Source organism: Lathyrus oleraceus, chromosome 6 (genome assembly GCF_024323335.1).
Source record: "Lathyrus oleraceus cultivar Zhongwan6 chromosome 6, CAAS_Psat_ZW6_1.0, whole genome shotgun sequence".
NCBI lineage: Eukaryota > Viridiplantae > Streptophyta > Magnoliopsida > Fabales > Fabaceae > Lathyrus > Lathyrus oleraceus.
In genome coordinates, this window is record NC_066584.1 from 423,380,675 (window position 1) to 423,395,414 (window position 14,740).

The 14,740-nt window shown below is 34.1% G+C and overlaps 5 protein-coding genes across 6 annotated transcripts; all 5 read left to right on the forward strand.

Moving 5' to 3' along the window:
* The first annotated feature begins 87 nt into the window (after window positions 1-87).
* Window positions 88-5,973, forward strand: LOC127097591 (protein WHAT'S THIS FACTOR 1 homolog, chloroplastic). Its single transcript, XM_051036091.1, has 2 exons — window positions 88-1,490; window positions 5,528-5,973. Exon 1 carries the CDS (start codon window positions 183-185, stop codon window positions 1,467-1,469), a length of 1,287 nt encoding a protein of 428 aa, XP_050892048.1. The 5' UTR covers window positions 88-182; the 3' UTR covers window positions 1,470-1,490; window positions 5,528-5,973.
* Window positions 1,610-10,445, forward strand: LOC127097593 (uncharacterized). Of its 2 annotated transcripts, none has more exons than XM_051036094.1 (6): window positions 1,610-1,775; window positions 6,134-6,273; window positions 7,383-7,506; window positions 7,666-7,851; window positions 10,045-10,116; window positions 10,215-10,445. In XM_051036094.1, exons 3-6 carry the CDS (start codon window positions 7,399-7,401, stop codon window positions 10,299-10,301), a joined length of 453 nt encoding a protein of 150 aa, XP_050892051.1. In that variant the 5' UTR covers window positions 1,610-1,775; window positions 6,134-6,273; window positions 7,383-7,398; the 3' UTR covers window positions 10,302-10,445. The 2 variants fall into 2 exon arrangements, with proteins under 2 accessions (XP_050892051.1, XP_050892052.1); XM_051036095.1 differs by lacking the exon at window positions 1,610-1,775 and adding an exon at window positions 5,618-5,812.
* Window positions 4,130-5,973, forward strand: LOC127097590 (protein WHAT'S THIS FACTOR 1 homolog, chloroplastic). Its single transcript, XM_051036090.1, has one exon. The coding sequence runs from the start codon at window positions 4,220-4,222 to the stop codon at window positions 5,504-5,506; it is 1,287 nt and encodes a 428-aa protein (XP_050892047.1). The 5' UTR covers window positions 4,130-4,219; the 3' UTR covers window positions 5,507-5,973.
* An 876-nt stretch (window positions 10,446-11,321) lies between the features above and the next one.
* LOC127097592 (protein WHAT'S THIS FACTOR 1 homolog, chloroplastic-like) lies at window positions 11,322-12,236 on the forward strand. Its single transcript, XM_051036092.1, has one exon. The coding sequence runs from the start codon at window positions 11,322-11,324 to the stop codon at window positions 12,234-12,236; it is 915 nt and encodes a 304-aa protein (XP_050892049.1).
* Window positions 12,237-13,073: 837 nt separating this feature from the next.
* On the forward strand, window positions 13,074-14,215 carry LOC127096031 (protein WHAT'S THIS FACTOR 1 homolog, chloroplastic). Its single transcript, XM_051034658.1, has one exon. It carries the CDS (start codon window positions 13,154-13,156, stop codon window positions 14,213-14,215), a length of 1,062 nt encoding a protein of 353 aa, XP_050890615.1. The 5' UTR covers window positions 13,074-13,153.
* Window positions 14,216-14,740: the final 525 nt, after the last annotated feature.

A 14,740-nucleotide genomic window follows, 5' to 3' on the forward strand; every position in this document is an offset into this window, starting at 1 on the left:
CTACGCTGTGCGCATTTAAAAAAGCGGGCAGACGGGCACGGGAGTGCCCGTCTGAACGCTAGTTATAAATAATGAAAAAGAGCCTTCTTCTTGATGCCAATCTTAACGCTTCTATAACAATTCATCTTGAAGGATACATCTGTTCCTCAGCGCATAACTGTCTCAGACATTCATACCAGTAAATGTTGCTTCATAAAACCAACATTACCATTCTCCGAGCAACTTCACCTCAATCACAACCAAACTTCACCATTCTCCGAAGAAACTTTTGTCTCTGGTCAATGAAAAAGGACCCAGACCTAGAATCAGCACTCTCACGAAACCGACGATGGGTAGTAAACAACCAAATCAAAAACATAATCCTCCGTTACCCTAACAACGAAATCCCAATCGAAACTCTTCAGAAGAAATTCAAAACCCTAGATCTTCAAGGTAAAGCCCTCAATTGGATTTCCAAATACCCCTCTTGTTTCGAACTTCACCAGAATCGCATTCGTCTCACTAAACGTATGATGAATCTCGTTCATCAAGAACAAACCATCAAAGATTCGCTTGATCCTGTTTTCGCTCAGCGTCTTGCGAAACTTCTCATGCTTTCGTTTAATAATACCCTCAATGTTATCAAGATCAATGAAATCAAAAACAGTTTAGGGTTTCCGGATGATTATTTGATTCGAATCGTGCCGAGATATCCTGATTTGTTTCGGATTGTTAATGAGAGTGGAAGGAGAAGCTCTATGGCGATTGAGCTGATTCATTGGAACCCTAATTTTGCAGTTTCGGAAGTTGAAGCTTCCGCTTTGAGAAAAGGCTTGGAGCCGAATTTTTCGTGCTGTTTGCCTTCTAGTTGGGTGAAATCGTTGGAGAAATTTCACGAATTTGAATCGGTTCCTTATGTTTCGCCGTATTCGGATCCGAGAGTTTTGGTGGAAGGGTCGAAGGAGATGGAGAAGAGGAATGTGGGTTTGGTTCATGAGTTGTTGTCATTGACTCTTTGGAAGAAGGTTTCAATTATGAAATTGGGTCATTTCAAAAGAGAGTTTTTTTTGCCTGATAAGTTGAATGTGTTGTTGCTTAAGCATCCTGGGATTTTCTATGTTTCTAATAAGTATAGGATTTATACTGTTTTACTTAGAGAAGGGTATGTTGGGTCTCAGTTACTTGATAAGGATCCTCTTGTGGTTGTTAAGGAGAAATTTGGGGAAATTATGCAGGAAGGACTTCATGAGTATAACCAAAGGCGGCGTCTGGTTAATATCGAAAAGAAGAGAAACAAAGGTGTTCCTTTGAGTAGGGTGGATGAGGATGAAATGAAGGGTAGAAGAAGGAGAAGAAGAAGCCGTGAAGTTTCTGATGATGATGATGATGTTGTTGTTGATGGAGTAAATGGTAATAAGTTGGGAGGGTTGCTTGACCCTGAAGAGAGAAAACGGTTTTATAAAGTTCTTTTTGATGATGATGGATCATGAGATAAGATTTGCTTAGGCTAGGTGTGGAATAGGATATAGATCAGTGTTTCAAAAACCAAATTGAACCGGATGGTTTAAGTTTAATCGGATGAATTGTGAATCAATATTGTCTATGGCTCGACTATACGGGAAATTCGACCACCGATGATTTGTTTATTTGAGCGGTTTGGCCGCAGTTTAAAGAAGTTGAACTACTATCGAGCGAGTAGGCTTGTCCTCAATGGCCTGTATCATATTCTGTTGCTACTTTGTTATCTGTTGGAGGTTTAGTGATCTCGGGGCAGATTAGTTGTAGCCGGAGTTAAGGTATTGCAGTTTTCCTATGTTAGGTTTTAGGCCAGGATATATTTATGAGGTGGATGCCATTTTGTTTGTCTCTGCCTAGAAAAGACAGGGTAGTAGTAGTGATATGCATGTATGTCAATAATGTCCAAGGTAAGGAACATAATGAAAAGAGCAATTCTTAAGCAGAATTCTTTCATGTAGTAATTTCCCAGAATCACATTAGTAAATAATTTGATCTGCAGTTTGCCAGTTTTGTTAACAAAAACAAAAAGACAATGTAAAAAAATGTTCTGTGCATATTATTGTCCGACTTGAGACTGCATGCATATAAAGTAGTCAAATAACTTAACTGTTTAAAGTAGTCAAAGTAGAGGATCAAATAACTATTTATATTTTTAATCCTTAACTTTTGAGCGAGTTTTGATTTTAGGCTTTTGAAAAAAATACTTTAAATTTTAAACAAGTTAAATTTCCTGACTTTTAGTACATGGATATCAAAGTCACATTAAATATGTTGGCGTAGATGAAATCTAGTTGACTAGACAATGTCATGTCGCACTGAAACATTTTTTTGAGGCTGAATTAAAAAAATAAAAGGGAAATAAAGGAAAACTAAGTCCTTGCTCTAACAAATAACATGTCATGTGTTTTTCATATTGTCCTCTTCTAAATATTTGTTTGACTTTTGAATTATTTGTTTCTTATAATTATAAGTTCCAATTGAATTATTTACTTGTTTTTTTTTTTGTGCTAATACTATGATAACTTTCCTTTAGGTTTAGCTCTGATCCTGAAACATCAATGGGCCTAGTGCAGCATGAAGGAGGCCCCTGTGGCGTTTTGGCAACTATACAAGTAATGGCTACATTTTTCAGTCTTGCTTTTTTGTGGCACTCTATCTATTTTTCAAAACTGTTTAATAAAGTCCCTACTTCAAGTGATGTGAGATCCCTATTTGGTTCTTATGTCTTCACTCCTGTAGGGACATTCTGGATAGCCAGCCAATCTAATAGTGACCATCAAGGTCTCTAAACCTTCGAGACTGTTTTCAATGGTTTTGACCGTTCGGACATGATTGATTTCAAAGTGAAACTATAGTTGCTAAATGAGTATGGCAGCCTATTAAATATTAACAACTGACTTTACATTTTATGTAATTTGTGTCTTTCATCTTCCTTTTGTGTTTTTTCTTGTGTTAAACAATATCTGCTTTGCTCATTCATTGTTTTCCACATTTTCACCATAATAATGTAGAACTCCTTGCTTTATTAAGAAAGTAAGACTTTTCTGTAGCGTGTTTGTTCATGTGTGGGCATTTTTGTTATTTCCACTTTATTTATTTCTTCTACAATATACAATATAAGTGCCAGATTATTCTTTTCGTTCTACATTGATTTTGCTTGTTTTTCCCTTTAACTTTTCAGACATTTGTGCTCAAATACATTATTTTCTTCAGTAATGAATTATCACGCGTTCCACAGAATCGGGGTCTGGGCGTGTCAAGTAAAAGTCACTCTGTTCCATCATATAATATTTCTTCACTCACTGAAGATGTAAAAGTAAGGTGATTAACTTTTTCCTGATCAGTTTTTTGTGTATACCTAGGTAAAAATAATATTAATTGTAATAAAACAATAAACTTCCATTGCTTGTACTTTGTACTTCATCCTGTCAATTTCTTTGATTTCAAATACTCAGTTTTCTTGTTATCATGAACATTAAATTTCAAACAGCCTAAAAATTTAGATCCTTTCCTACTCAATGTCCTTCTACGCGCTTCTCTGGTCCTTTAATGTTGGTAGGTGTATTCTTTCATATCAGCATAAAATGTCATTGGGTTATGAACTTGCATTTAGATAGTATGACTTCTATTATAATATATAAAATCTGACTAGTGTTTTATTTTAATGAGAAATCATCATCTAATTGACACTTTTTAAAATATAAAAATTTATAATACTTATTTCATTATAATGTTTAACATTTCATTCATAAAATCTAAAAAAAATTATACTTTTATATTCCACTAAAATTATAAATAATTTTTTTAATAAAATTTGAAAATAAAAAAATATTTTTATATTCCACTAAAATTATAAATATTTTTTTTAATAAAAGAATAATTATTCATATTTAACCATTTTATAATGTTTAAAATAAAATAATCATACAATATTTGTAAGTTTAATTATAATTTTTAAATTATATTTTTATATTTCACTAAAATCATAAATCACATTTTTGTGAAAGAATAATAATTTATATTTAACTGTTTTAACATTATAGCACAAAGATCTTATAATAATGCTTAAAATAAAATATTCATATAATAATTTTAAATTTAATTATAAATAATGAAAAAGAGCCTTCTTCTTGATGCCAATCTTAACGCTTCTATAACAATTCATCTTGAAGGATACATCTGTTCCTCAGCGCATAACTGTCTCAGACATTCATACCAGTAAATGTTGCTTCATAAAACCAACATTACCATTCTCCGAGCAACTTCACCTCAATCACAACCAAACTTCACCATTCTCCGAAGAAACTTTTGTCTCTGGTCAATGAAAAAGGACCCAGACCTAGAATCAGCACTCTCACGAAACCGACGATGGGTAGTAAACAACCAAATCAAAAACATAATCTTCCGTTACCCTAACAATGAAATCCCAATCGAAACTCTTCAGAAGAAATTCAAAACCCTAGATCTTCAAGGTAAAGCCCTCAATTGGATTTCCAAATACCCCTCTTGTTTCGAACTTCACCAGAATCGCATTCGTCTCACTAAACGTATGATGAATCTCGTTCATCAAGAACAAACCATCAAAGATTCGCTTGATCCTGTTTTCGCTCAGCGTCTTGCGAAACTTCTCATGCTTTCGTTTAATAATACCCTCAATGTTATCAAGATCAATGAAATCAAAAACAGTTTAGGGTTTCCGGATGATTATTTGATTCGAATCGTGCCGAGATATCCTGATTTGTTTCGGATTGTTAATGAGAGTGGAAGGAGAAGCTCTATGGCGATTGAGCTGATTCATTGGAACCCTAATTTTGCAGTTTCGGAAGTTGAAGCTTCCGCTTTGAGAAAAGGCTTGGAGCCGAATTTTTCGTGCTGTTTGCCTTCTAGTTGGGTGAAATCGTTGGAGAAATTTCACGAATTTGAATCGGTTCCTTATGTTTCGCCGTATTCGGATCCGAGAGTTTTGGTGGAAGGGTCGAAGGAGATGGAGAAGAGGAATGTGGGTTTGGTTCATGAGTTGTTGTCATTGACTCTTTGGAAGAAGGTTTCAGTTATGAAATTGGGTCATTTCAAAAGAGAGTTTTTTTTGCCTGATAAGTTGAATGTGTTGTTGCTTAAGCATCCTGGGATTTTCTATGTTTCTAATAAGTATAGGATTTATACTGTTTTACTTAGAGAAGGGTATGTTGGGTCTCAGTTACTTGATAAGGATCCTCTTGTGGTTGTTAAGGAGAAATTTGGGGAAATTATGCAGGAAGGACTTCATGAGTATAACCAAAGGCGGCGTCTGGTTAATATCGAAAAGAAGAGAAACAAAGGTGTTCCTTTGAGTAGGGTGGATGAGGATGAAATGAAGGGTAGAAGAAGGAGAAGAAGAAGCCGTGAAGTTTCTGATGATGATGGTGATGTTGTTGTTGATGGAGTAAATGGTAATAAGTTGGGAGGGTTGCTTGACCCTGAAGAGAGAAAACGGTTTTATAAAGTTCTTTTTGATGATGATGGATCATGAGATAAGATTTGCTTAGGCTAGGTGTGGAATAGGATATAGATCAGTGTTTCAAAAACCAAATTGAACCGGATGGTTTAAGTTTAATCGGCTGAATTGTGAATCAATATTGTCTATGGCTCGGCTATACGGGAAGTTCGACCACCGATGATTTGTTTATTTGAGCGGTTTGGCCGCAGTTTAAAGAAGTTGAACTACTATCGAGCGAGTAGGCTTGTCCTCAATGGCCTGTATCATATTCTGTTGCTACTTTGTTATCTGTTGGAGGTTTAGTGATCTCGGGGCAGATTAGTTGTAGCCGGAGTTAAGGTATTGCAGTTTTCCTATGTTAGGTTTTAGGCCAGGATATATTTATGAGGCGGATGCCATTTTGTTTGTCTCTGCCTAGAAAAGACAGGGTAGTAGTAGTGATATGGATGTATGTAAATAATGTCCAAGGTAAGGAACATAATGAAAAGAGCAATTCTTAAGCAGAATTCTTTCATGTAGTAATTTCCCAGAATCACATTAGTAAATAATTTGATCTGCAGTTTGCCAGTTTTGTTAACAAAAACAAAAAGACAATGTAAGTGCCAGATTATTCTTTTCGTTCTACATTGATTTTGCTTGTTTTTCCCTTTAACTTTTCAGGCACTTGTGCTCAAATACATTATTTTCTTCAGTAATGAATTATCACGCGTTCCACAGAATCGGGGTCTGGGCGTGTCAAGTAAAAGTCACTCTGTTCCATCATATAATATTTCTTCACTCACTGAAGATGTAAAAGTAAGGTGATTAACTTTTTCCTGATCAGTTGTTTGTGTATACCTAGGTAAAAATAATATTAATTGTAATAAAACAATAAACTTCCATTGCTTGTACTTTGTACTTCATCCTGTCAATTTCTTTGATTTCAAATACTCAGTTTTCTTGTTATCATGAACATGAACGTAATTTGATTAAATTAGGTGTCTTTTTTTTTCCCGAGTGACACAATATAGTTTTTCTTCAACAGATTTGTTCCAATTATGTTTCTTTCAATCATTTTCAATCTGTATTGAGTTCTTTGTTCATTAATTGTATTTCATTTACAGTAGGCTGTTTTAGTTTCTCACTAACAACATTGAGTCAGAACTTACTCTATTTATCAATGTTTTGTTCAAGCTGTGCATTTGCTGTAGACAAGTTTTTCCTACACTTGTCTGGAATCTTTAAGATATTTGATCATCAAAAATCTTTTAAAATGTGGTGATTGTGGTGATTCTGTTATTAGCATGTTTTCTTTTCATTTTACAAGGCATTTTTTGAGTGACTGTGAAGCTCATCATCCCTATTTTTTTGAGTGACTATGAAGCTCAACATCCTTAATTATTTGAACAGAATCACTATTTGGGAATTCTTGGTAGAAACATTTCCTGTTAGTAACAAACAATTTAACCTAACAAGGTGACGAAAATTCCCGAAGAATTATTTACCCACAGAGAATTCCTAAATTATAAATCAACCTTTATTTTACCTATGAGGCATTAAAATGGAATGGTTAGTGGCTGGTGTATACCAATCTAGAAAGCATCAGATGGAGAATAAACTTTTTTGTGTAGTCCATTTTCCTTGGTGACTGAACATTGATGGCATACTTGAGTCCAGCTTATATGCTACACGGGCTTTATTTATTTGCCTGTTTTATTAATTAATTTAATTAAATGTGGAATATAGTATGAACACAAGTTTGTGTGTTTATTAGTGTATTGTGTACATTAAATTTCAAACAGCCTAAAAATTTAGATCCTTTCCTACTCAATGTCCTTCTACGCGCTTCTCTGGTCTTTAATGTTGGTAGGTGTATTCTTTCATATATGCTACACTCATCATATATTTCTCTTTATTGATTTCTCGGCAGAGCCCTTGTAAGAAGTATGGGTGAAATTTTATTTTTATGTGGAAGTAATAAAAGGGCCGTGATTGCAACTTTGAGTATTCCGGGGAATGATATTCAACGTTTTGAAGGAATCTCAGAGGATGAGGTACCTTCTTATTTGTGCTGATAATATTAGTTATTTGTGCAACATCTTGTTGGCAACAGATGGATGTGAATTTCCTATCTTGTTACCGATGTCTTCTACCATGATTCTCCGATGACATTATTATCTGTTGTGCTGAGTCTTGTCCTTTACAATAAGCAGGTTGTTGCAAACTCACTTAAAGCTCTTTCTATTGAATCTTCCTTGGATCTGCTGAAAGTTCTTAGAGTTGAAATTCACACGTCAGAAGCAACTGCTTTGCAGAGGCTTGAAGCAATTATTCCTTTATTCCAAAGTCGTATGGGGGCATTGCTCTTCCTAATCTCTGCTTTACTTTCTCGTGGACTGGTACGTTTTCTTACTCAATCTTTGCTATCTATTTCACATCAGAGTGTTGCCTCTGTCTTCTGAAATTTGTCATGCTTCTACCTAAAAGGAATTAATTATTTGTTTGTGACTCAATGTGTGGATATTTTTGCAAGAATATTAGAATTTCGCTGTATGATTATGGAAACTCTTTTATTAGGTTTGCTTGTGTTTTGTACTTTCATTTGCTTCTATAGGAATTTCATGCAATGATTGAAAAGTAGTATATGAACATTTTGTTTATCTAAGTTATTTGCATAGTTGATGCGATGTAGTTTGCGTTAATTCAGATTATTTTCTCTATAAGCACTCTCATAAAAAGATATATTCGCAGAAACTTGCAAGAACTGAGGTTTTTAAACAAACAACTTAACATATGAGTTGAAATCAGCTTCTCCATTACAATTTTTCATAAGCTCTTTTATTTAACTTCTCCATAATAAACATATTTGAAGCTCATAAAGACTTTCCCATAAGTGAAGAACCATAAACTTATATTAATTAAGAAGATGTTGTAAGTTAGAAGCTAATCCAAATAGGGCTTTTATATTTGAATGTAAGGTTTAAAGTTGCCTGTATATTAGGATGCCAACAGTGAGCCAAGCAAACACGTGCTGTTGTGTGTTAGAAATTCCACCTTCATCGTGGTCCACCCCTAGTCGTCCAATTGCGGCATTTGGCTTGCCTTCATTGCAGCCTCCAACATCTTCATCGTGTTGGGTTTGAAGGGGTGAATTTAGTCCCACATTACTTAGAGATATGGTCTGTGTAGTGTTTATAAAGTTTGGTCAACCCTCACCTTACAAGTCAGTTTTGTAGGGATGAGTTAGTCCCAGCCCACACGTTCTAAGATTGTGGCTTGAATTAGCTTATATTTTTGGAACTCAATGTCATTCCCCACCCCTAAACCCATTTCATGGTTATTATTTTTTGAGACCTTGGATATTGTCTTGAGCTCCTGGAGCGACTTGACCCAATTGGGTCTGGATTCTGGAAATGCTGGATGCTCATTGTTTGCGACAATTGTGTCACTTTTGACTCGAAATTAGCTATATTAAGAATGTGGATAATAATTGTGGCAGTACCTTCATTGTTTATTAAGCTTGAGGAGTAGTTCAGAGTTAGGGATTCTCTGGCAAGTAACTGTTTTAAGAATGTCCGACTGGACTCTGTTTAGAAATTGTTTTAGAAAAGCTTAACCTGCCAAAAAAGCTTATTCTATAAGGACTCTGTTGAAATCATAGGGATTGGATGGAAAATTAAAAAGGGAAGTATATTTTACCAATAGGGCACTGAACGATTGTGATTTTGTGATGATAGACACTTGCTAAATACTGCTATTTATTCTAAAGAACCAATAAGCAGACTGAAATTGTATAAAAATAAAAATGCAGAGCAATTTGCTATATTGGGAGCTCTGTTGTAGAAGACACCACGGTCATCTGTCATGCTAGTAATAGTAGATGGTATTTTATACCGTGTTGAAATATGGAATGGAAAACCGAGAGAATATATTTTAGTTTAGTGTTGTATTTCTAAATAAATATTATGTTGTGATAATAAACACCAACATTATGATCCTATTTATGCTATTTTTCTAGGTCAATTATAAGAAATACAAATATTCAACCAGATCCATCAAAAGTTAATTAGAATTTATAATTTTTTAAGGATTTCAAAGTTTGTGGTCTAACATCACAATCAATACCAAGTTGATTCAATAGCACAAATCCGGTGTCTAATTACATATTCTCCTGACATTTATGGTCTACAAAATGTCTTGGAAACTAGGATGACAATGTTTCTTTCCCTGTAAGCTTAAATTAGCTTGGGTGGTTGAGTATCAGTATCATGCTAGATGGATTTCCTTGTTCACGTTATAAATTGTGTTGATGTTGTAATTTATAAGCCTTTGTTGTTCAAAGCTGTTGTAGGGCAATGGAGCAGTTGTTACCACTTACCAGCACCTATAGTCCCATACCTTTAAAGTTTAAACTTTGAGTTCTTTCACTGTTTTTTTAGAAATTTTAGGTCTTTCACTTTCTACACCTCATAACATTTAAAATGGTAAATTAGATGTCATAAATTGCAAAGGGTAACTGAATTTACACTGGTTGTTATCATGTCTTTAAAAAGTTCTCCAATTAATGTATGCAATATTTTTCTTTCCTCTAGGATTTGGTTCAAAGTGACAGGGATGATCCCAGCCTACCATTGGTTACTGCTCCTTTTGGGCATGCCTCCCAGGTAATTGAAAAATGCCGCCATTTTTTTATGTTTTAAATTCAGTTCATTATAAATTAATTTTAGAATGACATTTGTCTTTTTCTACAAATCTTGTTCAGGAAATTGTAAACCTACTGCTCTGTGGGCAGGCTGTCGCAAATGTATTTGATGGAAGGATGGATTTAGGTGTAATGTTTCATTCATAAAATCTAAAATAAAAAACTACATTTTTATATTTCACTAAAATTGTAAATAACTTTTTAATAAAAGAATAATCATTCATATTTAACGTTTTAATTTTTTATGACAATGCTTAAAATAAAATAGTCATACAATGTTTTTAAGCTTAATTATAGTTTTTAAATTACATGTCATGGAAGAATAATAGTTCATATTTAACCATTTAAACCTATAGTAAAAGAACTTTTATGAGAATGTTTAAAATAAAATAGTCATTTTTAAATTTAATTATAACTTTTAAATAGACATTTATTCAAAACATTCTTAGAGTATAAATAAAATATGACAAAATTTTATGCACTTATTTTACACTTTTAATTTTAATTTTAATCTTTTATCTTGTATTTCCATGATTCTAACATATTTCTTATTAATTTAAAATTATATATTTTTTTATTTTCTCCATCTTATTGTCTTAATAGTAAAAAGTTTGTAATAGAAAAACAAAATTCTATCATAACTAATACTACTTAAATAAAAGTTAAATATAATTCGTGATTCAAATTACGATTAATTAATTATTAGTATAAAATATTTTATAGTATTGATGAATATTTGCTAAATTCTTTGTCCTTTATTTTTAATATTAAGAAGAGTTGAAAAATTACACTCACCTCCTCCCATAAAATTTATTAAATGATATTAATATCTTCTATAATATTAAAACATACGCTACTCTTTTATATGTTTTTATAAAATAGACAAACATCTTCTAATTAACTAATTAAAAAATAATAATATATACCTGAGGAATTTATATCAAAAAGTTTTTGGTTAGATATGTCAATTTTTTTGTAATGTGTTAATGAAAAAGATTTTTTTTTCTAGTCGATAAAAATTTTAAGAAGAAACCATCCATTAAGACAATCTAATTCGAAGACTCAATTCATAATTTGTCATGTCTAAAGATGACGAACGGGTAAACCTTTACAAAATTTCTTAATGTCGGTGTCACACTCTCAGACATTCATACCAGTAAAGAAGCAATGTTGCTTCATAAAACCAACGTTACCATTCTCCGAGCAACTTCACCTCAATCACAACCAAACTTCCCCATTCTCCGAAGACACTTTTGTCTATGGTCAATGAAAAAGGACCCAGACTTAGAATCAACACTCTCACGAAATCGACGATGGGTAGTAAACAACCAAATCAAAAACATAATCCTCCGTTACCCTAACAACGAAATCCCAATCGAAACTCTTCAGAAGAAATTCAAAACCCTATATCTTCAAGGTAAAGCCCTCAATTGGATTTCCAAATACCCTTCTTGTTTCGAACTTCACAAAAATCGCATTCGTCTCACCAAACGTATGATCAATCTCGTTCATCAAGAACAAACCATCAAAGATTCGCTTGATCCTGTTTTCGCTCAGCATCTCGCGAAACTTCTCTTGCTTTCGTTTAATAATACCCTCAATGTTATCAAGATCAACGAAATCAAACACAGTTTAGGGTTTCCTGATGATTATTTGATTCAAATCGTGCCGAGATATCCTGATTTGTTTCGGATTGTTAATGGGAGTGGTAGGAGAAGCTCTATGGCGATTGAGCTGATTCATTGGAACCCTAATTTTGCAGTTTCGGAAGTTGAAGCTTCCGCTTTGAGAAAAGGTGTGGAGCCAAATTTTTCGTGTTATTTGCCTTCTAGTTGGGTGAAATCGTTGGAGAAATTTCGTGAATTTGAATCGGTTCCTTATGTTTCGTCGTATTCGGATCGGAGAGGTTTGGTGGAAGGGTCGAAGGAGATGGAGAAGAGGAATATGGGTTTGGTTCATGAGTTGTTGTCATTGACTCTTTGGAAGAAGGTTTCAATTATGAAATTTGGTCATTTCAAAAGAGAGTTTTTTTTGCCTGATAAGTTGAATGTGTTGTTGCTTAAGCATCCTGGGATTTTCTAGCTACATGCAAAGTTAGAAAAGTAAATCATCTAGCAACCTCCTCGAGGTCAATACTCGTAAGGATGCTTCCCTCCTTCACGATAGTATGAGGCCTTTGGTTTCCCATAGCATTTGTACCTATATAACAAGTAAATAACAAAGGGTAATGCTAACTTGTGCCCCAAGGGCACAAGTTAAGAGATGAATATAGAAACAAATTCTTCGAAAATGTGTATTGAATTTATTAGAAACTTATCATTAATAATTTTATTTATTTTTTCAAAACAAATTTTCTATTTGTAGGTTTCTTAACATGTGCCCTTGGGGCACAAGTTAGCATTACCCAATAACAAATGAACTTGTAAAAGGAAAAGACTGTTACCTTAAGGTACCCACATGTTCCAAAAAAGAGGGAGTTGAATCTCAACTCCGAGAGAAACGTCATAGCAAAAGAAGAAAGTCCAAGAAGAAGAAAAAAGATGCGATAATTCAAAGACAACAAGAAACACCAAAAAAATAAACACTTTGCAAACAAAACAAAAAAAAAGTCGATCTTGGCAACTAGTGGGCCCCAATCTAAAAAAAAAAAGACCAATATATTTGATCTTGATATTGTAACGTCATTCGAGCACTCTAATAATATTATCCATATCCTCCAAGTCTAGGGTCAAATAAAAGATTTACACCAAAATGTTTTGATGACAAAACAAGCATATTAATGCGCGTGTTCTCAAAATAAGTCACTCCCCCTCAACATGCCTCTCATCTCTTCCCCAACTCGGATGACCACCGAGGGGCCTCGAAACAATGAAAAAGAGCCTTCTTGATGCAAGTCTCAACACTTGTATGACCATTCATCTTGAAGCATACATCAACGTATATGTTTTTCTATTCCTCAGTGTATCACACTCTCAGACATTCATACCAGTAAAGAAGCAATGTTGCTTCATAAAACCAACGTTACCATTCTCCGAGCAACTTCACCTCAATCACAACCAAACTTCCCCATTCTCCGAAGACACTTTTGTCTATGGTCAATGAATAAGGACCCAGACTTAGAATCAGCACTCTCACGAAACCGACGATGGGTAGTAAACAACCAAATCAAAAACATAATCCTCCGTTACCCTAACAACGAAATCCCAATCGAAACTCTTCAGAAGAAATTCAAAACCCTAGATCTTCAAGGTAAATCCCTCAATTGGATTTCCAAATACCCTTCTTGTTTCGAACTTCACCAAAATCGCATTCGTCTCACCAAACGTATGATCAATCTCGTTCATCAAGAACAAACCATCAAAGATTCACTTGATCCTGTTTTCGCTCAGCGTCTCGCGAAACTTCTCATGCTTTCGTTTAATAATACCCTCAATGTTATCAAGATCAACGAAATCAAAAGCAGTTTAGGGTTTCCTGATGATTATTTGATTCGAATAGTGCCGAGATATCCTGATTTCTTTCGGATTGTTAATGGGAGTGGTAGGAGAAGCTCTATGGCGATTGAGCTGATTCATTGGAACCCTAATTTTGCAGTTTCGGAAGTTGATGCTTCCGCTTTGAGAAAAGGTGTGGAGCCAAATTTTTCGTGTTGTTTGCCTTCTAGTTGGGTGAAATCGTTGGAGAAATTTCGTGAATTTGAATCGATTCCTTATGTTTCGCCGTATTCGGATCCGAGAGTTTTGGTGGAAGGGTCGAAGGAGATGGAGAAGAGGAATGTGGGTTTGGTTCATGAGTTGTTGTCATTGACTCTTTGGAAGAAGGTTTCAATTATGAAATTGGGTCATTTCAAAAGAGAGTTTTTTTTGCCTGATAAGTTGAATGTGTTGTTGCTTAAGCATCCTGGGATTTTCTATGTTTCTAATAAGTATAGGAGGATTTATACTGTTTTACTTATCTCCAAAAATACAAAATTTATGTTAATGCATATGTCCGCAAAAATTTGCAAAAAAAAAGGGATAGGGCATGACGGACACATTAGAATGTGCAAGACTAAACTCTAACCCGTCTCGTACTAAAGTGTGGGAAAAATGAGCATGTCCAACGAGTCGGACCCGTTTTGCCACCTCTTAGCAAATTTGTAAGACGATAGACTTAGATCTAGAGAGGATGGAATAAATCACTAGTTTAAAACTTTGACAAAAAATAATTTTGAAAAATTTATGGCAAGCGGAAGTATCCCAGAACAAAATCGTCTAACCGAATCTGCTATCAAAAAGCTCGGATATGCATAAAATAATCACATTATGATAATGAATCACAAATTGATCAAATAGAATTAGTCACAACTAGTTGAATGCAAAGCAATAAGGATGGTCTACTTTCAATGATAATTCACACAAAAATCAATTGAGACAATTTGTTGAACACCGAGTATGCAATCGATATTGTTTGGAATTTTATGTGGTATTGTTTATCTTAAAATCCAATCACAACCTAAAGAATTGTGATCAACTAAACAACGTCAATTTTAAAATGTAATAAAAAATATTATCCAAATGAATTGATCGCACGATAAATGAAATCAA

What these genes read in the sequence shown, in the direction of transcription:
- LOC127097592 (XM_051036092.1), top strand. Translation starts at nt 11,322, where the DNA reads ATGTTGCTTCATAAAACCAACGTTACCATTCTCCGAGCAACTTCACCT.
- LOC127097590 (XM_051036090.1), top strand. Translation starts at nt 4,220, where the DNA reads ATGTTGCTTCATAAAACCAACATTACCATTCTCCGAGCAACTTCACCT.
- LOC127097593 (XM_051036094.1), top strand. Translation starts at nt 7,399, where the DNA reads ATGGGTGAAATTTTATTTTTATGTGGAAGTAATAAAAGGGCCGTGATT. An exon ending in AAGGAATCTCAGAGGATGAG is followed by an intron (nt 7,507 to 7,665) that starts GTACCTTCTTAT and finishes TACAATAAGCAG; the next exon opens with GTTGTTGCAAACTCACTTAA. An exon ending in CTTTACTTTCTCGTGGACTG is followed by an intron (nt 7,852 to 10,044) that starts GTACGTTTTCTT and finishes TCTTTCCTCTAG; the next exon opens with GATTTGGTTCAAAGTGACAG.
- LOC127097591 (XM_051036091.1), top strand. Translation starts at nt 183, where the DNA reads ATGTTGCTTCATAAAACCAACATTACCATTCTCCGAGCAACTTCACCT.
- LOC127096031 (XM_051034658.1), top strand. Translation starts at nt 13,154, where the DNA reads ATGTTGCTTCATAAAACCAACGTTACCATTCTCCGAGCAACTTCACCT.